This window comes from Cavia porcellus, unplaced genomic scaffold (assembly GCF_034190915.1).
Source record: "Cavia porcellus strain 051 isolate PalLab524CR breed Dunkin Hartley unplaced genomic scaffold, mCavPor4.1 scaffold_2, whole genome shotgun sequence".
NCBI classification, from domain to species: domain Eukaryota; kingdom Metazoa; phylum Chordata; class Mammalia; order Rodentia; family Caviidae; genus Cavia; species Cavia porcellus.
This window is the reverse complement of record NW_026947485.1, coordinates 25,533,854-25,558,870: the sequence shown is the minus strand read 5'-3', so window position 1 is coordinate 25,558,870 and position 25,017 is coordinate 25,533,854. Positions and strand designations below refer to the sequence as shown.

At 39.1% G+C, this 25,017-nt stretch overlaps 1 protein-coding gene across 1 annotated transcript; it reads right to left on the bottom strand.

Moving 5' to 3' along the window:
- Positions 1 to 702: 702 nt before the first annotated feature.
- Il6 (interleukin 6) lies at positions 703 to 5,231 on the bottom strand. Its single transcript, XM_013152399.3, has 5 exons — positions 5,084 to 5,231; positions 4,700 to 4,917; positions 3,394 to 3,489; positions 2,378 to 2,530; positions 703 to 1,158 (listed from the first exon to the last, which is right to left on the bottom strand). Exons 1-5 carry the CDS (start codon positions 5,100 to 5,102, stop codon positions 973 to 975), a joined length of 672 nt encoding a protein of 223 aa, XP_013007853.1. The 5' UTR covers positions 5,103 to 5,231; the 3' UTR covers positions 703 to 972.
- Positions 5,232 to 25,017: the final 19,786 nt, after the last annotated feature.

Sequence of the window (25,017 nt, the reverse complement as noted above, 5' to 3'; positions counted from 1 at the left end):
AATCATATATTTCTCCAGGTGATTATAGATATTTTCTTTATCTTTGGTATCAGTAGGAACAAGAACCTTGTTTATATTTAGCTTTGTAAACCACAGAATCAAAAATGAAATTAAAATAAAAACAAAGAAAGTCCATTTGGGAGCAACTCCAGAAACAAGCTCAGCTGGCAAAATCTGACTTTCAATGAAAGAGACTTTATGAAGTCCAGCAGTTGCAAACTGATGCATGTAAGCGTAGTTGTAAATTTTATAAGTTCGCTGGAATTGCACTGACCAGGTCAAGAAGCAAAAATGGTCACTGTAGTATTTTTCAAATCTTGCAGTTATTGTTATATCCTGAAAAATTGATTTCTCCAGCAGATTTAGTTCCTATGATGATTCTTTGTAGCAGTCTCCCTCCTGTCAGTAGGTCTCTAAGGCTCAGTAAAAGAGTTTTGCTTTCTCTCTTTTGATCATTCTGAAGCCATTCTGACTTTTATTTTATTTAGTTACATATCTCATGCACGCGCACACATACGCACACAGAGACACAGGCTTAACTGCTGATTTTTTAAAGAATATGGATTTTTGTGGTTAAAAAGACAGCTTAACCATTATAAAAAATGCAACACAAACATTTCTTTTAAAATGTATATAAATTAGCAATTTATTGAGGTAAGCTTATACATTCAAAAAAACGATCTGGCTCTGAAACAGAATACTCAAAACCTTTATATTATAATTTCAAATTATATATTATAATTTTAAAACCATTACATATAATATTTCAACTGGCACTTCATAAAATTATAAATATCAGTCAAATATAAGTTAACTCAAATTTCAAATATTTAAATTATCAATAAATTAAAAATAATAAAATAGTGTCCTAACACTTATACAGTCAGTTCTTCGTAGAGAACAAGATAAGGTAAATACTCAGTGGACAGGACATGTTTTCTGACCATAGGAAGAAATGCCCATGAACTGATACTAGTTTCTGCCTTCCCAATCTGCTTTCCGAATAGCCCTCAGACTATCCTGCAGAAATTCTTCAAGGCGCTGAAGGACGATTTCAGCTATCAAAAGCATCTGAGTCTGACTCTGTGTCTCCAGTTTCTCCAGCAGGGTGGCATCTGGAGTTGGGCTCAGGAATTCCATCTGTTCTGTATTGTTTATCTGAAAGGAAAAGAAAGCAGAGAGGATTGTTTACATGCTGCACAAGTACTTTGTGGTGGAGGGATGCTCTGGGCTGTGGGAAGATGTTTAAATTTGGGGTGAATGAGACTAATTTGGGTTAGCAGCCCTGATTCATCCGCTTGCAGGAGGTTTTGCTCCAAGCCCACCCCGAGAAAGATCCTTTCCCAGTGACTAAATTCTAGTCATCTCTTTGCTGCTGTTTGCCATTAGATGGTAAATATCCAGAGGGCAAAGCCATTATCTTATTTGTCTTCTCTTCTGTTATCCAAAGGGGTAGTAAAGAAGAACTTATAGCTAAAGGCAATTTAATGGGTTCTGAATCTAGTACTTTACTCCAGTTTTCCTCTCTATTCAGGAGCTGTTGAAAGTTCACTGATGTGGTGTTGTAAAGATGCCTGGAAACACTTTTCTATACAGCTGCTCACATGGCAATAAATAGCTTACAAAAGCCCCTGCACCTCAAAGTGTGGCCCTGGAGTAGAGCAGCATTGACATCCCTGGGGAGCGCCTTAGATATATATGAATCTTGGGCCTGACCCCAGACCTGATAAATCAGACTGCGGTGAACCCAGAGCCCAGGGTACTCCTGTGCACAGTAAAATATGGAAAGGATTGGTTTAAGGCAAAAAATTAGAAGTTGTAGAAGCAAATTTTATACCCAGAATTTTCTTCTAGCATCCTCTCATTGTACTTTGCTTGGTTCATCCACTCTCTGAGCCATCAACTCTCCCATGATCTGCCATTTAATAGTTAGCTGGTGGTAGCGAAAGCCCTTATCTTTTCTTTCCCAGTCTTTGGTCTTTGACCAATTTTCTACATTAACTCTCTGGAAACAAGAATGTCACTTGACAGTGATTAAAATATTAAAATCATTTTTGTGACATCTGTTCTTTTATAATGGCTCCCTGAGTGAGGTTAAACATGCTTCTGTTTAACTCTAACAGATATTTTTTCTTGTTTCTTAAGATATTAGAAATTGATGTTTAAATTCACGTAGTTTAATATTTCAAATTTTAAATGCAGTTATCAATGTTCTTTGCAGAAGAGATAAAACAGTGTTCAACTATTAGGAACTGTTGTTCAGACCCTCTCATTTGAATGTAGCCATCTCTGTCAAAACAGAATTACACCCTGAGCTGTCAGGTACTTTCCTTGAGCTTCTTTTCTCCTTGCCCCATAAAAGATGAGGCACACTCACCTTAGATTTCATGAACAGACTCAAGCTTTTGATACCAGCGTATATGTTTGCAGCTTTTTTGTTTTCAGACTCATTCTGAAGCTTGTTCTGCATGGACTGCAGGTAGGTCTGGAACTTGAAAAGACCAGGGGTGATTTTCAACTGGCATGTTTCCTATGAAAAAGAGATGGTAGGAAAATTTGTTACTGCTAGGAGACAAGAATCAATTTGAAAAGTTAAGCTTCCTACAATTCAGCCCTTTCTTTGCCCATCTAGAAAATTAGCTTAAGACACTGAATAGCAGCATCCACCATCTTGTTTTGAATATCTGGACTGTCAGAGGTACAATTACTGACTTTTACCTAGAGCCCAACGGATCCAAGAGTGTGGCAGTGAGAATCCTTTCCTAACTCCCCCTGATACTCTTCTTGCACTCCTACCCTTGTTAATGCTGGTTTGAAATCTCCTTTTATGGCATAATCATAAGTCAGTGCAAGTTATCTCACTGTCTGGAAGGAGAGGTATGTGGAGAATGAACTCAGCAGGGAAGATGGACCTGGATCCTGCCAGTAACAGCCAAAGAGGAGAAATCCTTCCCCAACCGCCTTATTAAGGTTGAAGTAGCTAATCTTGCTGGGGTTTCTAATATTTGGCAGTTATGAAAAGCACCTAACAGGCTGAGTGTGGTGGCCTGTGCCTATCATCCTAGTACTTGGGAGACTGAGGCAGGATTATTGCTGTGAGTTTGAGGCCAGCCTGGGTTACACAAGGAGTTCAAGGCCAAGCTGAACTGCATAGCAAGATTCTGTCAAAAAAAAAAAAAAAAAAAAGTTCCAACACACAAAGAAAATTCATGCCTTGTCAAAGATAAACTGCCTTTAAAAAGTTGTCAGCTCCTCATGGACTTTATATAATGTTCTTTGCATCTATCCTATTTTTGTTGCCTGTGCAGGACTATGTATCTGTAGACACTGCGTGCAAGAGGGAGAACTTTGGCTAAAAGGAAATGGCTAGAAGTAAATGTGACGTGCTCATACCCAGTTGTATCCATTGAAGAAGCATCCATCTTCTAGCTTCAACTTTGGGAGGTCCAGATTGTTTAAAATTGCCTTTTCAACATTATGTTTGTTCATCTAGGAAAGAATACCAGAATTGTTGTCATTTAAGTGCCCCTAAAACAAACACCACTAGAGGGCCAATTATGTTCTACTACAGTCAGGAAAGTCTGTTTTGAAAAAAGGAAGTCAAAATTTATTGGCATCTTGACAAGCAGAGTGTAGTGGAATTAGTTGGGCTCAATTCCAGGCTCACCTGGAACTCTAGGTTTGTTCTCTATTCTGAATCTCAGTTTCTTATTTCCAAATTGAGAATCACTAAACATATCTCTGGCATGTTTCTTTAGATGATTAGATATACTAATTATATATAAAGTACATAGCTTGTGGTTGGTACTTAATAAGTGTTAACAGCCGAGAGAGGTAGCACATGCCAGTAATCCTAATACTTGGGAGGCTGAAGCAGGAAGATCACTGAGAGTTGGAGGCTAGTGTAGGCTACAAAGTGAGCTAAGACCATCCTGACCTTCACAGTAAGATCCTGAACTACACAGCAAGACCCTGTCTTAAAAAAACAAAAAGTGGTAATAATTTCAAAGATAGTTTAGGACAAATAAAATATAAACCATAGAATGACCCATCTGGAAGGTCTTGTGAGATCTAGTTTAACTCCATAATTTTACAGATAAGAATCCAGAAATGGTACAGATTTTGCCCAGGATTACTAAGCTTAGCAATGAGAATCTTGACTTTTAATCTTCTCTCTCCTGTGCTCTTTTATTTCTATCAAACAGCTGAAACACTTTCATTTAAAGTTGGGAGATACTTTAACCTATTTATGACTTTGTCCCTTTGACGAGTCTTGAAGTAGCATTTTGGCCAGAATGACCCTGGAGAGTCCTAACCACTAAATTTATGTGACGTAAAAGTACTGCAAACTGCCTGAGAAACTGAACATTCATTTTAGTGGCATTTTTCTAATCCTCTCAAAGTCCAAGGGACAAATGAATGTTGGTGGACCTTACTCTTTGGTCACAGAAAAGGAATTCTTGACCATTCAGGCTAAGTGTGAAGCCAAAAATGAATGAGGGAATATGAGTTCCAGCCCCATTCTGCATTTTTTCAGAAAGTAAAGAAACTTCCTGATACCACTAGCAAAGAAGAAATACAGACCACAGTCTAGTCTATCCCAGAACCCAGCACAGACCTCCCAACACACAAGCTTCTTGTCCATTCTGGGTGAAGGAGAATGAATGAATGCCCATGTGCGGGCCACCAAGTTACCCACCTCATTTTTCAGTTCCTTGACAGCCTGGTAAACTCGCATAAACATTTGAAAGACTTGTGAAGCAGAGGTTGTTGGTTTATTTGGCATTGTTGTAGTCATCTCAGCTGTAGTCATCTCATCTGTCGTATCAGCTGTGAAGTCGTGCTGAACTTGTGCAGTGGGGAATGCAGTAACTGATACCAAGAGCAGCCCCAAGAAGGCAAGGGGACGGAAGGTGCCTGGACGGAAAGGAAGGGAGAACAGCCAGTGAGCTGACAGCACAGCTGGGAGCCTGCTGTTGATGCTGGCTGGAAGCCAGCACTCACTCAGCCACACACCTCCTCCCTCATACGGGAGGAGCACCATCAGCCAGCACTTCGAGGGCTAGGGGTTTCCTTCACTTACTTGTGGAGAGGAACTTCATAGCTGTTCCTGGAAGGTGGATGGAGGGCAAGATGGAGCTAGCTCTGTTTCGTTCCTGGTGGGCTCAGGAGCAGAATGAGCTTCAGACATCTCCTGTCTCATATTTATTGGGAGTTGAGACTCTAATTTTGAGACTCATGGGAAAATCCCACATTTGATAAAATCTTTGTTGGACCGTGGAGGTGGGGCCAGAGTGGGTGGAGCTGATTGGAAACCTCATTTAAGATTGTGCAATGTGACGTCGTTCAGCATCGAAGAAAAGAATCACAACTGGGGAAAAAAAAAGTGTGGCTTAGGTCATCACTGAGGCTAGCCCTAAGAATCAAGATCACTCTTCCTTTACTTTCTTCTTTTTTTTTTCTAGTGACTCAGCACTTTAGTATGTCTTGGGAAAGTAAAGGCTTAAGTCATGTACAATGTTTTATGAGGAGGGAAAAACAGAAGCTAAAACTGGCTATAATTTCAAAAACAATACTTTTCATTTCCAGATGGAGATGCTAAGATTTAATAATCCAACTATTTCATATTTGTAAAACACCTAAGATGTTTTACAAATGTTTTACCACAGACCTTTAAGCCTGAGGTTATACAGAAGATATTATTACCGGTCATTTCCTTTGTTTCTTGGCCCGCCCCATGACCATCTGTTGCAGAATGGCCTGGCTACCATCAGATCCTATGCAGTCATTTCTAGAAGTCTCCATGTGGAGTGCTGTGCATGCATAAATGATAACTTTTTGGTATTTAGTATCATCTGCCAGTTTTTCTCCTTACCTATTCCAGCCCACTTCACTGCTATGCTGCTCTCCCCCTAGTGGCCTCCTGGGGACCTTCTTGTAAGCACTTTGATCACTGATACAGGGTGGTCCCTACTGTGCCTGGGTCTCTCTACCACTGCCAGCAATCCTGGGATTGCTGCTCTGGGGCACTTTGAAGTGCTCAGATGGATGCTTGGCCCCCTAGAGCTCTCAAGTTGCTGAAGCCAACTTGGTTCAGGGTAGGAATATGGGAGAAAACTACTCACTTTGATGAGTTGGTCAGAGGAGAACCTGTGGCATCTTCTCAAAATTGTGTTTGTAGTATTTGAATGCAAAGGAGATGACTCTAGGCTCTGAATCACACCTTATTCTTCAGTACCTAAGTCTTGGTTGTTGGATGGACCTTGACCAGAATTCTTCGTAGGATGACTCCATTCACAGGAAGAGTCCTTGACCCCCAAACGTAAACTCCAGGCCAGGGTGCCCCATAGTGCTGCAGACACCCAGGCATTTCCCAAGGAATGGCTCCAGGTTGCAGTTAGAAGCCTTGTATGGTTTCCATAAAAATCATTTAGAAAATACATTGTTGACATTATAATTTCCTGTTTTGCTTTGCAAAGAAGTTCTCTTCAGTTACTGAAACAATGACTTGTGCTATAGGGTATTTAAAACGTGGATTGATTTACTTAAGTTTTGTTTCATGCATAACATGTCAGGATCCACTTGTTGAAGAAAATGAGGTCATCTACTTTCATGTCTAAACAAGAGACAGTGTCCTCTGGGTCCTGTGGCCATCATGGGGGTTTTTAGTTTGAAAATGAAAATGAGGAAGGATGGCAGGATGGTTTCACTTTTCATGCTGTGTGGTCTAGAGCAGCATAGACATGCATGAGCCACTGCCTATTTCCTGCCTAAAACCCACCCATTGTAAGAGGCCCCCTTGGGATGGAATTGCTTTTCCTTAGTTATCTATTTTTTAGAAAATATGCCCCAGTAAAGTTCAAGTAGTTGAACTTAGTAACTTGACACAACATACAGATTTATCTTTTCAATAACAAGTACTTTTTTTAAAAAAAAAATAGCTGTATGTATGTAGAATAAAATGTTTGAGCAAGAAGTTTCCCTCCTTTCCTAGCTCCTGGTCCGAGAGGTAGTGTCTCATTCACGTATTTTTTTTGTTTGTTTGTTTGTTTTTTTGTCTTTTTCATTTTTATCGGTACCGGGGATCGAACTCATGACTGCCTGCTTGCAAGGCAGGTGCTTATGCCGCTGAGCTAAACCCCCAGCCCCTCATTCACGTATTTTTAATTAAATCCTTCATTATTCTAATTTTTTTTTCTGACCTTTCAGGTACTCAGTTTTGTGTTGACAGTACACACACACACACTTGACAGCACACAAACACACACACACACACACAGATATGTACACACAAGTTCTCAGTGGTTTGGATGCTATCTTTGCACCTCTTGATGATAGTGTACATGGGCTCTCAGGTCTCACATTTGAGTTAAAAGCCAGCTCTTTCACCTAGTAGCTTCTTGACTCTGCCTAAATTATCCCCAGAATCTGTGCACTGTTCATTAACTTTTGGGATAAGAGTTCTTTCTTTATTGGGCTGTTGTGAAGATTGAATAAAGATAGAGTGTAAAAACCCCTGAGGCATAGTAATTTCATCATCAAGCACTAAATCTGTGATATTCCTCGGCTAGAGCTTCTGCTGTAGGGAACTCTTCTGTTGTGATTCTGTCAATTCACCTGAGGTCTTACCTATGGAATTACTATAAGAATCCAGGTCACTGTGCCAATGATAAGATGTTCTCCCAATCATTTTCCCTTAAAAAAAAATGAAACTCTGTATTCAGGTAAAAATTCTTTGTGACACACAGTGGAAAATGAAATTTCCCCCCTCTTTTTTTTTTGAGGACGGTAAGGCAACCAAATAAGGGCCTTTGGTTTTTGAACATTAGCCCAATTATGTCTTGTTACTAGATCTTTTCTAAAGCCTTTAGCTGATTATTTTTCTATCAGAAGTTCACAGCTTTTCTTATGCATGGCCATCATTTCCTGAGAGAACAGGACATCAGCGCATCCAGGGAGAAGTAAAAGTTCCCAAGCTTTAGGGGTACAGGGGACTGACAATGCCAGACCTGTGCTTCTGACAGGTTACGTGGAGATGCGATGCCCTCTTATGTTCTGCTATCATAATTCTGTATTGATATCCATGTCCTAGATTGTCTTTTGTGTGCATGTGTAAAACAGATTCTTACTCCAAAGCATCTACTTCTCTTCTCCTACTCTTTCATCTTCTTCTTCTTCTTCTTCTTCTTCTTCTTCTTCTTCTTCTTCTTCTTCTTCTTCTTCTTCTTCTTCTTCTTCTTCTCCTTCTTCTTCTTCTTCTTCTTCTTCTTCTTCTTCTTCTTCTTCTTCTTCTTCTTCTTCTTCTTCTTCTTCTTTTTCTTCTTCTATCAGTGGGTTTCAGCTTGGAGAGATCTTCACTAGTTACTTTATTTTTTTCCCCTTAGAGCAGTTTTAAATCCACAGTAAAACTGAGAGGAAAGTAGAAAGATTCCGCAAATATTCACTGCCCCCAAAATCTCTCCCACAGTTTAATGTGTATGAATGAACAAGAAAGGCTATAGCATCAGTATTTATTAGCAACTTTAGTTGCTAGGTCGGACCATTGCTGGTCTGAAGTGACTGCCACCTGAGACCAAGAGGAGAAGGAAAAATGGGGTATTGCAAAGGAAAAAGGAAGCTTGTTGTATGGGCTGGCTGTGTCCCCTGCGTTACTACCTATGTATGGTTTCCTACATGGTGGTGAAGTACACTTCAGAGGGGTCATGAATACATTCTACGTGAGGAGAAAAAAGGGAATTTCCCCTTGGTAATGGAGAAGTCCTCTGTAGAAGTAACAGTATTCCCCACATCTCATTAGCAATAATAGTGTGCTCTTTGGCTATATTCTGGGATTGAAAATGGGCAGGTCTATGATTTAACAGGAGGGAGTATCCCAAGAAATAGAGAGAAGTCTCTGGGGAACTTGCAGTTGTTTATAGAATGCAGATACACTTGTCACCAAAGCAGAAGAAATTTATAAACTGAAACAGTGAGTGATTTGACAGCTTCTTCTGGTATAAAATCCTACTGGGCAAATGCTAGGCCTAAGGCCTCTGGGAAAGTCTTGCTTTGGGAAAAGTGTTGTTATTTCTTGAGGACAGAATAGTAGGGATATATAATATGCATATTTGGAAAGTATTAATTGAGCTTGGAGCACAGTCAGGCCCAGTGACCAAGCTTTTGACAGTTGCCAGCCTGGTCTAATCCTAGTTCTAATCTCAGAGTCTCAGCACTGAAGTCCTGTGGCAGCTCTTCATTGTCTACCCATAGCTTCTCAGAGGCAGTGGGTGCAGTGGGGATGAATCCAGCTTCCCAAAGGCCAACGAAGGGGCACATCTACCGTGCCATGTTTCATCCGCTCTGTGCCTTCACTATTTTGCTATGTACTAAGTTACTTTCCTTCTGCCAAAGTGGAAAATCCCAATCATCTCAGGAGGAAAATGATCTCTCTTGGGACAATGGTATGGTCTCCCTGCCTCAGGATCTCTAGCATCCTTTCCACATGATCCTTTGGTCTGGCTGAAAAAGAGTGTTGGAAATCAAGCTATTGACAAGTCAGCAACAAACTAAATACATAGAAGTACGTATGATAGCCTTTTTGGTAAGAGAATCTGATTGTTGTAAAGACACAGAAAAAAACCCTCAGGGATCATAATACTCCAGCCCAGACACAGACCACTATGGGGGCCCAGCAGCACAGAACAAGAGACAGGCCTGGCAAAACATCAACGGTAGCCAGCCAGCCCAGGCTTCCTGGGCACCCAGATAGTGATTTGGTGATAAGAAATTGCTTTGCATAGTAGAGGGGCTTCAGAGCATGGGAGATCCTTCAGGCTGAATTTCTGAGCTTTGTCTCTTCTCCTCTGTGGAGTCAGTTTCTATGTTGTGGGGCTCCTAGTTCTGCTTTACAATTAGGAAGCTTCAGCTCAGAGGAATCAGTTAATTTATTCTCGGTAGTCATTTGAACCGTCATTGGTTTCTCCAACAAGTTAGTTCTCCGAGTTCAGTGTTATAAGCAGAAACTGAGCATGCAAAGTACTAGCTGTTTCTCTTCACTCTTTCCTCTCAAAATTAAGATACCAAGTACCCCCTTGAAAGTATCACATGTAATGGAGAGACCAGGGGATTCTGCTGGCCTGGATATGATGTGTTTCACCTCCTTTCTCTACCCTTTTGGCTAGTAATTTGCTCACAAGACCATCTTAGTTCCTCTCAGTAAAGCTTCATTGTGTTTTTAGCAAGCTGAGTTTATCAAGGTAGTCTTTGCAGCAAAAAACTTCCATAAAATGCTATGGGCATGTTGAAGAATCTGTACTTCTGAGATCCTTGGTTTTATTATTCCACCAGGATTGATTTAAAATTTTACAGAAAAATTCAGGTCCAGGTAAGTGGGTCAAAGAATCATATGTTATTTCTTAAAGTTACTGGATTCCGTGTGTGTGTGTGTGTGTGTGTGTGTGTGTGTGTGTGTAGAACACTGCTCTTGGTCTAGAGACCTACGATGGACATACCTCCAAGGGTTGCTGCCCACTCTGTTTGGGAGGCCTTGGAAGTCCAGGTGCCAAACAACCAGGGCTGCCTGGCTGCTGTTGATGTTTTACCAGCTCTGTCTCTTGTCCTGTGCTGCTGGGCCTCCACAGTGGTCTGTGTCTGGACTGCAGTATTATGTCCCATGGCGGATTTTTCTGTGTCTTTAGAACAATCAGATTCTCTTACTAAAGAGGCTGTCATATGTACTTCTCTATATTTAGTTTGTTTACAGTGGGTCCAGGAAAGCTATTGAAGATAACATGTAGATAGTTTGGGTAGTTTAGGCTTTAAAGAAGACTTAGGTCCAGGTCTGTTTCTGTCTCATGAATTCTATATGACAAGTACAAGAAAAGGAGGTATCAACAGTACAAAGAAACAATTCTTATTTCAGAGACAATTGGCCAGGAATTTTTGTTTGTTTGTGATGCTGGAGATTGAACCCAGGATATTCCACATGCTATTCAAATGCTCTACCACAGAGTGATTTCCCCAGCTCTTGCCGGGAGCTTAGGGGAAAAGTTCTAGTTAACACATTTCTCTTCTATGCCCCTAAGTGAAGTCTGTTACTTATATAGCAAGACGTGAACTATCAACTGAATTAGGGAAGAGTTAAGGTGTGCACTGGGCAGAACTTGTGCTACAGACTTAGATCCCCTTGGATTTTCCTCAGCCAGGAAGAAGATCATGCCTTGGTAGATCAAGGCAGAGGCTAAGCCCAGCTCTCTTGAGCCATGGGTCAAGTAAGAGACTGAGTATTAGTCACCGTGTGGTAACTTGACCCAGTGAGACTGCATCTCAGAGGACTAAAGATTTCTGATTTGCCACTGTCTCACCCAAACCAAAGTAGATGAATAGACAAGCTGGCTTTGGGGACCTGCGTGCGATGGGTGAGGACATCCCTCAGGCTCCCTGAGTCCCCAAAGGATAATTTATTCTTGGATCATAAATTTAACTCTAAACTGTACGAGAACGACAGGGAATCGCTCCTTCTATTATTCTTGGCATTGCATCTTGCGCTGCATTCTCATTTTGATTCATCTCTGCTACAGTTCTTTTGCGTATTTCTAGGACATTACATTAGAAAAACAAACAATGACATTAAATACTGTAATGAGACTTCTCGATGTCTCATTACAGTACCCGCTAATGACAGGAACCTGGTTGATACTTGACTGTGTGGTAGCCAAACTTTAGAAATATTGAGTAAAATATGAAATCCCTAAGAGAAATTTGGTTTTGTTATATGGCACAGATCCCAGGCAGGTCACATGAGGCTCTGTGATACAGTATTTTTTTTCTGTCTGAAGCACGTTGGTCTGTCAGAACCCTCTTAGTGCAGGGTAGAATGCGGATGTTATGACGTCTCTATGTTCTGAACTTCTGTGGAGACTCAGATCCCGCCTCGATCCTCCAGGAAGCTTCTGCTGATCCATTTCCAGGAATAGTGAGAATTCTCCTCTGGGCTCTCTGTAGAGTCATGTTCTATACTAATCTGTTTCCAGGCAGTGTCATGATGGCAAAGGACTCACACTGCCTGAGTTCAAATCTTTATTCTGTAATTTACAGACTGTGACCCACTGGGAAGTTATTTAACACCTGAGCTTAATTTTTCTCCTTTGTAAAACGAGGCTAGCCTAGCAATGGTCATATGGTTGTTGGAAGCTATGCATTTAGCATCTGTGTGAAACACAGGAGAGGCCCAATAGACAGGAGGTGTTACTATTTTTTCCCACAATTACAGAGGCTTTCCTGAGGGCTCCACCTTTTAGATATCAAGGAATAGCACAGATTCAAGGGCTAGTTGGTGTTCAGTGGTGATGAATGAATGAAAGTTGAGGTTTCCTTTTAACTGACATGTTGAAAAATAACCATCAAAAGTCTGTAAGTAGAAAACAGCTTAAACAATAAAATTTTCTTATGTGATTTTCAAATGCTATACAAACATGAAGTACATTTGATTGCAACTAATACTATATCCAAAAATTAATATAGGTTTACATTTATTCTACATTACAGTTAGTATGGTTTACTGGACAAAGCATAGATTACAGACAGACTTGGCTTAAACCCCAGCTCCATCCTTTTCTTGGTATGTGACTTTGTCAAGTTGCTTCAATCCCCTGCACTTGGGTTTCCTCATTGTAAATTATGGCAAATAAAACTTACCATCTGGGAGTAGTTGTAAAAACTGAATTAAGCATAGTTATTAGAATGTATTAAATTGTCAGTTGATGCTAATTATTATTGCATATTATATGGAAATGGCACAAAGAAAAAAGAGAAGGGAAAAGAAGGAAAACATTAAAGTAGATAAAGCAAGAGGGGGAAAGTCAGTTTAAAAAACCTAGAAATTGACATAAAAAATAAAGGCAAATAAAATGGCTCATAGATTTCATTTTGTTTTAAGATATTATTTTTTTAGGTTTTTTTGCATAGATAACGTGTATCTAATTGCATCAAATTCAAAAACTACTAACAGATACACAGCGAAGAATAAGTCGTTTCTACTATGCCCAAACCACTAAAGGTGACTAGATTCCTTGTGATTCATTTTAGTAATACACTATAGATTTATTAGCAAAATATTTGCATTTCCCATTTATTTTATCTTTCCTGCATATGTGGTAATGCACTAATTGTACTGTTTTACATCTTGCTTTCTTTATTGGATGCTTTGTAGCCAGCATTTCTCATTGGAGATGCAGGGTTTCTTCTTCCTTTTTTCGCACTTGTAATTCCATTTATTTAAACAGTGTCCCACTGATGGAATTTTAGGTTGTTTCCAACCTTTTGTTATTACAGCTAAAGCTGTAATGAATAATACTGTCTATGTGTGATCTCACACGTGTGTGTGTATCAGTGGGATAGTTTTCTTGAAATGGAATTACTGACTCAAAAGATATGGGCAAATTTGACAGATAGAAACAGATAGAGGTTGTAGCAGTGTAACACTCCCTCCTGCTGTGTTCCTCATCTTACCGTCAGCACACGGTATCAGTCATCTTGATCTTGGCCAGCCTGATGAGGGAGAAGACATCTCATGGCAGTTTCAATTTTTGTCTCTTTTAGTGTAAGAAAGACAGAGCTTTTGGTCAGATATTCGAGAACTATTTTTTATTTCATTTTTCTATTGATTTGACAGAACTCAGTTTTTACGTATAGTTTAACATTCATCATTCTGCCTGTAGTATTTTTGTTTTTTTCCTACAGAAATTTTGATTATATGAAGTAGACTTTGTGTCCTTTCTTATATGACTATATTTTGTGACATATTTAAGGAGGTTAATTTAGGCAACTCTGATGTAAGAATATCCTACCAAGTTTTCTCCATATATCTTTAAATTATAGGCTTCAAATTATCAGGCAAATATGGACTGTGCCTACCACATGACAAGATGAACTATTCTGGTCACATTCTGATAAAAATACACATAAAGAGAAAAATGTAGGTCTCTCTGGAAGGTGGAATAATGGGGACTATTTTTTCCCTTCTGTGTTTTTCTTTGTTTTCCATGTTTTCTGCACTGATTACATATTACAGTACTGTAGTATCCAGAAAATATCAATTAAATAAAGATTTATTTGACCTCTTTTAACTTTCTTTCAAGGTGTCCCTTGCTTCCTAGATCTCTTGGAGGGCTAGTACAGTGCATGTTTGACTTGGAAGCCATCTGTCTGGCTTTTACCTTAAACAGTTTTTACTGTCCTAATCCTGGTTGCTAAAGCTGGAGAAAGCTTTTAGTACAGTTTTACCTAATCTGGCTCATTCGCAGCTCCCACCCCTCCCTCTATTTCACCTCACTCCTCCTTTCTTTTGTTGTTTTTTTCTGTGGGTGCTCCTCAGGCCATTTCCCTAGCTGAGCCTAGTAACAAATGATGTTTTGGAGATCTCAGTATGTATTGGGTACTCTAAGTCTGCATATAGTATCTCATTTAGATTTTCTAACAATTTTCTAAGGGATCTATGATTATCAACTGGATTTTCCAATAGAAAACCAGTCTTAGAAGAGCTTAGTGATGTATCCAAGTGCACTCTGGAAGAGAGGGAAGTTTTGAACCTAGGGCTCTATGACCTTGGTCACCATGCTATGCCAGGTTGTGTTCTCTCTGTGCCCTTGTGGGCCAGCTCATCCTCATGTAGCTTTATTTCCCTTCCATTTTATCTAGCTTTGAATTCTCTCTTACATTCTAAACAGTCCAGAAGACATTTCCATTTAGATGTTCCAGACACTTGAAATTCAGTGTATTTCTCCTAAAATTGTCTGTCTGGAAAAATAAGGCTAGTATTTTCAAAGTTTTCAGCAAAAATGTTGGAAAATAAAAGCATGACAGATATGAACTCGGATATTCTGTCTCTGAGGTAGGTGCTTTGCTTTTGTGAAGTTAGACTTTAATCATCAGCCCCTACTACCTCTGGCACTCAGGGAACTTTTAATGATTCAGATTCAGCTTGATTGTCCTTGCTCATTTAAGGCCGCTAAATTATTTTCGGAAGATTGTTCTTTCCACATCCCAAACTACTACTGTAACTTGCTTATCCTGATGGGAAGGGTCATTCATTTCCTAAAAGTGACCAAGGCTTCCTCTTAGGGAGAGATTTGCATTGAATACTGGAATCCATTTAGGTCCCCTGAGAATCTGTGGTTCAATCCACTGGAATTACTAATCATAATCACCGCGAACGAAAGGTAGGACATTAGATTTAAAAACAATTGCACTTCATCAGGGAGAGGGAACGTCAGTCAGCACAGGAACTGACTTTTTATGACTTTGCAGTTGGTAACATTTTTGTAGGAAGGAACACTGCCGATTCCAGTTCTCCAGGATGGTGTTTGTAATACTGTAGTTTATGAGTTTCTACACACTGCCACAGGCTCATGCAGATAGATATAAACAGGCATCTTAATTAGATATATAAGATTAAAATTGGCTTATTTATTTAATACTCATAGTAATCAAGTCATACAATGCATTCTACTCTGAAACTTATTTTTCCCACATAATTCAATATCATTTGTAGTCCATCAAGATCAGTTAATGTAGCTTTCAAAAAAATGAAGTGATATGTAATATATCATTTTCATGATTTATTTAACTGATTTCTTTTTCTTTCTTTGTGGTAGTGGGGATTGAACCAAGAACCTCAGCTAGGTCCTTTTTATTTTTAACAGGTCTCATTTAAGTTGCTAAATTGTCCAAAATGGCTTTGAACTTGTGATCTTCCAGCTTCAACCTCCCAGAGTGCTGGAATTACAGGTGTGTGTCACTATAGCTGGCTAACCAATTTCTTCTTGATGAACATCCAGATTGTTTGAGGTTTCTAATCTCTGTAGGCAAGGTTGCAGAAGATATCCTTGTCCATACATTTTAATATTATGAAAACATTATATTTACAAGTTACTAAACTAAGATTGCTGAGCTCCAGGGTTGGCTAGTTTTTAAAACTGCATTAATATACAAGTAGAGGAAGGAAAAAGAGAAGTCATCTACTTCTGTCTGACAGGTATTATAGTAGGTACTTTCCATAAGTTAAGTTTCATCTTTGTCTCTTATTTGAGTCCTGTCCTAATCCTTCCTCTATATAACCACAGATGAGCACATCAGCCATTGGTCAAAAGCCTGCCTTCAGAGTAAAGGCTAACCTACTAACATGATTCACAAGGCCTTTACCTCTCCATCTCTTTCTTTCTCTATTTCTCTCTCTTTCTTTCTCTTTATTGGCAACCTGAACTCTTTGTTCTGATGGTCTTTCCTCACCTCTTTCCCAAGCTCTTCTTTCACTTATCACTTAGTGTTCACTTAGTGCTTGGCTCTTTGAGAATGCCTATTGTGTGTTTATGAATCGGTGGAGCTAAATCTGCTATATGGACTTACAACACAAATCCCAGTTGCTTCACTCAAGTTGACAGCTTCAATCATCAAATTCTACTGTGGATCGGGGTCCATTATCTTGTGCAGCTCCCTTCAGAGATCAGATAGAACGGATAGATGCTCTACCATTCTATGATTGGATTATTTGAAACATTCAATTTCCTGGTTTTATGTGGCAGGAAGAGAGAGCACTAAAGGTCATAATGTTGGAAATTAAATATATTGGCCTTGAAGTAACCATGCTACTTTCATTCTCAGCGTATTGGTCAGTACCACTAATGACTATAAGGGAACAGAAAGTGTATCCTGTCATGAGGCCAGAGGAAAGGAGAACTGGACCTAGATGAGTACTAGAAGTCTTAAGTACAAGCGAGATGTCACCATATTGGAATTATTATGTGGCCTTAGAACAATGCTTTATGATTACCTCCCCTGCCAAAGTAGGTGTTTTGCAAGCATAAAGAACTTGATGTTGTTCATCTTCATGTCTCTAGCATCTGGCATAGCCAAAAAACATTTGTTGAAAAAATATATTCATATATTAATAAATCACATTTTATAGATGGGGCACAAGTGTTCAGAGAATATTCAAACCTATACCTGCAGATATCCCAAATCATGCTTGTGGGAAAGTTAAAAGTTTAGGTAGTTAAGATTCCTAGGTCAGGTAACAAGTCAATTGCTCATAGAAAAGAAATTCAGTCTTAGAGACAGAAGAATCCCATCTCTTCGTTACATCACATTTGAAATGCCCTGTGGTGCCTCTGACAAGGGACTTGTGAGTTATTAATCAGACTTTCCTATCCTACATCTCCCAGCTATAGATTTTAAAACAAAAGGAAGTACAAAATGCCAGTCACTTCTTATACTCGGATATACAATCTGCAGCGCTTCTGTTTTGCTTCAACTGATCAGTTATGTTTTTCTCACAGATCCTTCCTTCCCAGGCAGCAGGGAAGTCTACTCCTGCCAGTGAACAGTAGCCCAGTTCTCCTCCTTCCAACAGTCTCCTTTCGCTTTGACATGGCCCCTTTCGAGGAACTGCTTAATCCTTTAGCACTTGCTTCTCTGTCTTCTTCTCCCAAGACGGGCCCTAGGGAAACATATCTGGGGACTCAGCAATACCTGTGGTGGAAGTGAGGGCCGTACTTGGTCTTCTTGGTTAGCCTGCTGCTGTCTGATCCAAAACCCTGCAGCTAGTGGACATGGGGTTTGCTCACTCGTCTTAGTCTGAGTTGGTCCGTCTCGGGGCCAGCCCTTCCACTGTCAGCAACGTGATCTCTCACATCTCCTCAAACCTTTTCCCTGGACACCTTTAATAAAGCAGTCAGCCAACGCTGCCAGCTACTTTTTAAGCCCCTTGCCTCAGTGGAAAGGAATTTGTATACACTTTCTTGACACCTGGCCAGTAAAGGGTCCTTGGTTATTATATTCAAGTCCTTCTTTCCCTCATCAGAACTCATGGAGGATATTCCCCTCCTGATACATATGCCAGACATGTTGAGGATTAGTATCTTTGCAGTTGCTTAACAGGAAAAGGAGCGAGTGTTCCTCTCCGTTCAGCTTTACCTTCTTTCTCACTGTCCCTCTGGGACTTGGTTTGAAAGGCACGACCTCCGTAACACGTTTGACTGCTGACCCACTCTGCAGGTCTCTTCACATCGCTCACAGAGCCCGGAAGTTGGTCTTTTATTTTACTTCTTCTTTCTCTGTGCTAGGGGCTTCTTCGAGAGCTTATCTTCATCTGTCCCAACCAACTCTTGGGCTATGCCATAGTTTAAATACTAAGTGAAAGTTCAGGGAGAAAAGTAAACTTGCCAATAAAAAAATTAGAAAATAAATTAAAAAATGACATTCCTTGTAGGTGTACATATGTTATTTAATTTAAATAATTAAAGGTTATACTATATATAATGCTCTGTTGTTTCTGTTTCAACTTCATATTTTCTGAAGATTCTTCTTTATTGACACACAAACTGACTTTTTCTTTTGAAGAGATGCATAGTGATCTATAAAATGTAACAGTTTATTTATGATGGACATTTCAGCTGTTACAAATGACCCTGAAGTGAACATTGTTGTATACAACCTTTTTCATATTTGTGTGACTATATTCTTTAGCCATATCTCTAGTATTGGGATTATTAAATCAGTTAGCATGTGGATTTAAGATTTGTATAAAAGGATTTTATCACTTTGTATCATCTACTGAGTTGAATCTACAGTTTCCTCCTAAAATAATAGTTTTAATAATGATAGCAGTGATTAACAGAGTACAAGAATACATTCTGAAGAAAGCAAGGGGGAAAAAGGAAGGGATGGATGAGTCCTTTGGTGAATATCAGTATAATGTGCAAGCTATTCTCATGAGTTTTAGGAATTATAGGGACTGGATGGAATTTACTAGCTGAGTGACCTCAGTTTCCCCATTTACACAGGCCAATGTGAAAAAAATCAGATAATATATGTAAACTATTAGCAGTCAATAAACTTTCTGTCAGTAATAATCTAATGAACCTGGAATATGCTGGATATTTAACTGGTACTAGGCAGTGGTGAGAATATAAAGGGAGTTCTAGAATTTATTTTATACTAATTGAAAAAAACAAAACAAACCCATTAGAAATCACCAGGAAATAACAAAGACCTTAAGAAGGACTAAGATGTACTTTGATTATTTATATGGATAATTTTTAAAATCAGTTCCAGTGAAATAACATCTTTTTGAGGCTTTGAGGCTTTGGAGAGCTCTTTAATTTTGCGAGGTATACTTGAAAGCACTCATAAGTCATATGGAAAGTTTATATATCAATTGTATTTTCTTTTTGTCTTTATCGGTACCAGGGATCGAACTCACGACTGCCTACTTGCAAGGCAGGTACTTATGCTGCTGAGCTAAATCCCCAGGCCCATCAATTGTATTTTCAAAAGTACAATTACAGCTGCGGGTTTGAGGCCAACCTGGGTTACATAGTGAGTTCAAGGGAAGCCTGAACTACATAGAAAAACCCTGTCTCAAAAAAAAGTGTGTGTGTGTGTGGGGGGGAGTGCAATTATGTAATTGTCACAATTTCTATGGAGTCAAATTTCTAAAAATTTAAAAAACATTTTATTGGTTTTTAGGTTAGAAAGAGCTTCAGAGTAGAGTTGAGATCGAATTGGTTTTGCCGATATGTTTTAAAGGGAAATTTTAGGCTTTTTTTCAGAATTTTTTTATTTGGTAAAATGTGAGTTCTATGTGTTTCTCCAATTTGAGGATGTGGTAGTGTCTGCCGTGGGTCATTAGAGGAAATAATGAAACTTACCTCTAGGACTCTCACACAAGGAGATGGAGGGACCACTTCAGCTATCCCCCAGATCTGGCCCCATTTTATGATGTCTTTAGCTATACTATGGAAATATTCCTATGTACCTTCTCCATTTTTCTCTTCTGCTGCTCATATCTTACAGTTTTAGGATGAATAAGACTTAGATTTGAGCCCTTACTTCAACTCTTACTGTATGATTTTAAAGTATCCTTTTAAATTTATACCTGTTCATTATTTGTAGAGACAAATCTCCATTAATGTGCATGTTGGTAGATATTTCTGGAGATTATGATATGGGAGAAAGGTCTCAGAGGCCTGTCTAAGGACAGTTTCAGAGAAGTGAACTGACTTGACTAAGGCTATCCAACTAACCTGTAAAAAATTAAAAATGATTCATATTCTTCTGACTTCTGGTCCAGCATTCTGCCCATAACTTTAAGCAGTGGGCTGCTCAGGGTTTAGAGATTGGCGGGGGGGGGGATCCTACAGGTTCTTTTTTTTTTTTAACACCAGGAATTGTACTCAGATCTTGCTCTTGCCAGGAAGGTGCTGTGCCACTGAGCTATATCCTTGGCTCTTGTAATGTCTTTTTTCTACCGTAAAAAGAAAGACACCCTAGGCCATTGGTGGCAAATCTGTGGCACACATGCTGCAGTGGGCTGTATATATCACTGAATGCTCTGAAAGATTGACCATCACTGGTCTAGGCTGACCCACCCACTCGACTCCAGGCGTCCAAGTATACCTGCTTCTTCCCAGCTGTCCCCAGTGCTGTTCCTTTTGTCTTTAAGTCCCAAATGACCTTGGAGTCACGAAGGTGTCTCATCTCCTTCCCCGTATGTGCAATCTGTCAGCTTTATCTTGTAAATAAATTTCAGATTGATCTCTTTGTCTCCACTGCCAGCATCCTAGGCCAAGATTCTACCATCTTCTGCCCGAATCATAACTTTCTATCTGGCCTCAGAGTGAACTTCTCCTAGTGTGAATCCACTCTGTCTTACTGAGGATTCAAGCCTTGAATAACTCCTCGTGACTCCTACGTTGGAAGTTCGACACGAGGGGGCCTCCATCCCCAGTTAGTCTCATCGCACGCTGTTCTTCGCTTCACTGTCCTTCTTCCAGTTCAGGAGTGTTTCAGCGTCTTCCTGCCCTGAGGCTTTTTACATGCATGTGTCCTTCTTCTGAAGGGCTTTTTTCTTTCTCCTGCTCCTTTGCCCAGTTATCATACTTTTGTCCTTTAGACCTTAGCTTTAGACTTACTTTCTTAAGAAAGCCTTTTCTAACTGCTTCCAACTTCTAGGATCCATGTTTTAAGTACTACTGGAACACTTTGTCTCCTGGTGTGTATGCTTATCACAGTCTATAATTACTACATTATTTATATAAATACTCCATTAATTTTGGTTCTTACCACCTATAGGTTCTATAAGAGCAAGGATCTGATTTTTTCCTCACTGTTATCTCCCAATATCCAGCATAGCTCCTGGTATATAGTAGCTCCTTATAAAAACGTGGTGACTTAATGAATGAAACTATGTTTAGCTCTTCCTGAAATCTGTGATCTATCTTACCTGCTTCCTGTCACTCAAGGAGCATCTTTCATACATTTACAGTTTGTTGAGCACATGTTAATATTCATTTGTCTTTATTTCTTGTTATTATAAGGTAACTTCTGCCTTCTATCTTTACCATCTTCATCAATATTTTCTAATCTGAGTGTCTCTCGGATAGGAAATTGCAGGGGCCTCGTGACTCTAAGGAAGGGAAATACTTAGTAAATCACCCTTCCTCTCTCTCTTACTGAACTTCTGGGGAAACCCCTTTAACCATGAAAACCAGGGACAGAGTCAGACTAGAGGATGTAGACTGTTATGGTTTTCTTTAACGTTTGTCTAAGTAACTCAGGAAAAGAAACTGGAAATCTATTCATAGTCCATTGAATTCCTTTACCTGTGAGAATTATAGCAGTATGGTATTATGATTTATCATCTCATATATTTCATACTACTATAGCTCATAGTTGAATTGCTGTAAGAGACAGCATATATCTAGAGAGGATTGAGATTGGTAGATGCTTGGGATTTGTGTTATAGAGCATCTTCTTAGATATATATTGAGCAGGTCACCCAAACTATTGACTAGAGGCTGAAACAGAGTTGGGAGGCTCTGAGATCTTCTCTGGGGGCAGCTAGGAGTGTCCCCACAAAGAAGAAATTTTGTGTTGTGAAACTAGGGACTATCCAAGATAAGACATGCAGTGTCTCTGCTTTAGTGCTTAGTATATGCTTGCAACTCATTTTTACCATTGTGTGTAAAGGCACTTGAGCTTTAGTTGCAGGAAGAGATTTCCTTTTCTCTAATGAATGGGCATGTTATAATCTATCTACTTGTTTAAGATAAGCTGTAATCTATTCTACCTTTAAAAGGGGAATGTTTCTTTAGTAAGTCAGTCTTAAGTAGGAGAGTCTGTAATGTGCTCTAAGTGTTGGCTGAGGGAACTTTTCTAGTTACCTTTCATTATAAAACATTGAACTCCTGCATGCAGGGTTATGAGAATTTGTTGAGAGACACATCTCTTACAACATTTTTACTTTACTTTTTTTTTTTTTTTTTTGGATCTTATGGCAATGAGTAATTACTTGTAGCGTGTGTCTTTTTGTTTGTTGGTTTTTTGGGTTATAGGAAATGAATGTTTCTAAAGCTCTTACAGATCTTAAATTCTATAAAAGCAAGAATCTGTATCTGAGAAGTATTTATAGTACAGAGTAGGTGCCCAGAAAGCATTTACAAGTATTAATGGACTTGGCCTTGCTAGAAGACTTGAGATAGTTATTATTATCATCTGCATTTTATCAATGAAATGGCCACAGGACCAGATATAGAGTAAAATGCCTAATTGGGCGGAGTATTTTTAAATGGTTCCTGAAGTTAGCCATAGAGCTTGTGTGCTTTCTAACTGTGTGCTAGGTTATAACTCTTTCTGCTATCATTGATAAGCTAGAATAAATAGGTGATGGTCCTTAATCTGAACTCCCTACTCCCCACATTCCTTGAAATAACATTTAAGAGAAAAAACATGCCACGACCAGAATGAATCTCCCCAAACCATCAGGTCGTGGCATGTTTTTTCTCTTAAATGTTATTTCAAGGAATGTGGGGAGTAGGGAGTTCAGATTAAGGAATCAGTAATTTCTTAGTAGTGCTGAAAGTTACAAGACAATGGATAGTACTTCAAAATATTGAAGGACATTTATTTTTAATGTAGGTTTCTACAGCAAGCCAAATTTGGAATCACCTGAGAAAGAGAAAAAAAGATATTTTCAGGGAGGCACGTCTGAAAAAATTATTTAAGGAAGTTCCTGGAGGATGCACTCCGTCTAGGTGAATGAACAGGCCAAGAGAGGAAGGCACGAAAGACAAAACCTGGAAGATCCATCTCTGCAGAGAGGGAGGTCTGCAGAAGCAAAGATGACAGCTGTGCAGCAGAGGTAGAAAGCAATCAGCACAGACTGGGCTGGCGTGAGTCAAGAGATGGGCTGAGTTGTGTCCTCACTAAGCCCTCCACCATTGTTCCAATATTTAAAAAATTACTATGGTAGAAAGGTATAACAGCATTTAATATTTTAACTATTTTTAGTTGTAAGTTCAGTAGTGTTCAGCACACTCACATTGTTGAGAAACAGATCACCAGAACTTTTTCGTCTTGCAAAACTGAAAATCTATACACCCTGTTAAACAAGTTCCTATTCCCCTTCCCTCTAGTCTGGCAACCACTAGTCTGCTTTCTGTTTCTATGTATTTGTTACTCTAGGTAACTTGGAAGTGGAATCATATGGAATTTGTCTTTTTGACTTATTCCACTTAGAAAAATGTCCTCAAATTCATCCACATTGTAGCATATGGCAGAAGTACCTTCCTTCTTAAGGCTATATAATACTTCACTATATATGTACATTGTGTTTATTAATTATTCTATTGATAGATATTTGTGTTGCTTCCACTTCTTTGCTATTGTCAATAAACGTGTTGTGCATGTAAATATATGAATATTATTTTGAGACCCTGCTTCCAATTATTTTGAACACACACACAAAAGTGGGATTACCAGGTTATATATTAGTCCTGTTTTCAGTTTTAGGAGAACCACCCTGCTGTTTTCTGTTGTGGTTACATAATCTATAGTCACACCAACAGCATGCAAGTGTTTCAATTTCTGCATAGCCTTACCAACACTTATTTTTAAACTATTACTTTTTTAGCAGTCACCCTAACGGGTGTGAAGTACTATCTCATTGTGGTTTTGATTTCCATTTCTCTGTTGATTAGTGATACTAAACACTTGTGATTGTTGGTCATTTGCATATTGTTAGTTGTCCATAAGTATTAATAAATACCCAAGATAATCAAATCATAAGGAGAAAAGAGTTGTTTTGGCTTATACTTTTGGCACTTTCAGTCCATAGTTTGTTGGTCTGTGGTGAGGTGACACATTTCGACAGGAGTGTTAGAAAAATACTTCTCGCTCCATAGCCAAGAAGCCAAGGAGAGAGATAAAGAGACCAGAGTAGGACAGTCCCCTCTGAGGGCACTTCTCTAGTGACCTAAGACCTCCCACGAATCCCCTTCATCTTCTTTTTACCTTTCTGGCCACGAGGTATACAGTTTTGTTCTATGACACACTTCTACTGTGATGTGCCGCCTCACCATAGGCCCAGAGCAACAGGGCAAATTGATCGTGGACTGAGACTTCCAAAATGATAAGCCCAAATAAACCTTTTCTAAGTTTATCATCACAGTTATTCATTGTAATGACAGATATTGACTAACATACAGTCCTTGGAAAATGCTTATGCAAGTTCTTTGATCATTTTTAAGTTGGACATTTGATACTTTATGAGTGAGTTGCATATATTCTGTTATTAAACTCATCAGATTTACAAATATTTTCATTCATTCACTGGTGAAAAATGCGTTTTCACTCTCTCGATTGTGTCTGTTATACACAAGATTTAAGTTTGCTGTCATCTATTTCTGCTTTTATTGTCTGCTTTTTCAGTGTTATGTCCAAGAAAGCAGTGGCCAAATCGAGTTTTATAAGATTTTCACTCTTATTTTCTTTAGGAGTTTTATCATTTCAGGCTTTAAATTCAGGTTTTAGCCCATTTGAAGTTAATTTTTAAAGATGGTATAAAATAAAGGTACAACTTCAGTCTTTTGCATGTGGATATTTTGTTTTTCCTGTACCATTGGGGGAGGTTGGGTTTTTCAAGACAGGGTCTTGCTACATAGCTTAGGCTAGCTTTGAACTCATGCTTATCTTCCTACCTCA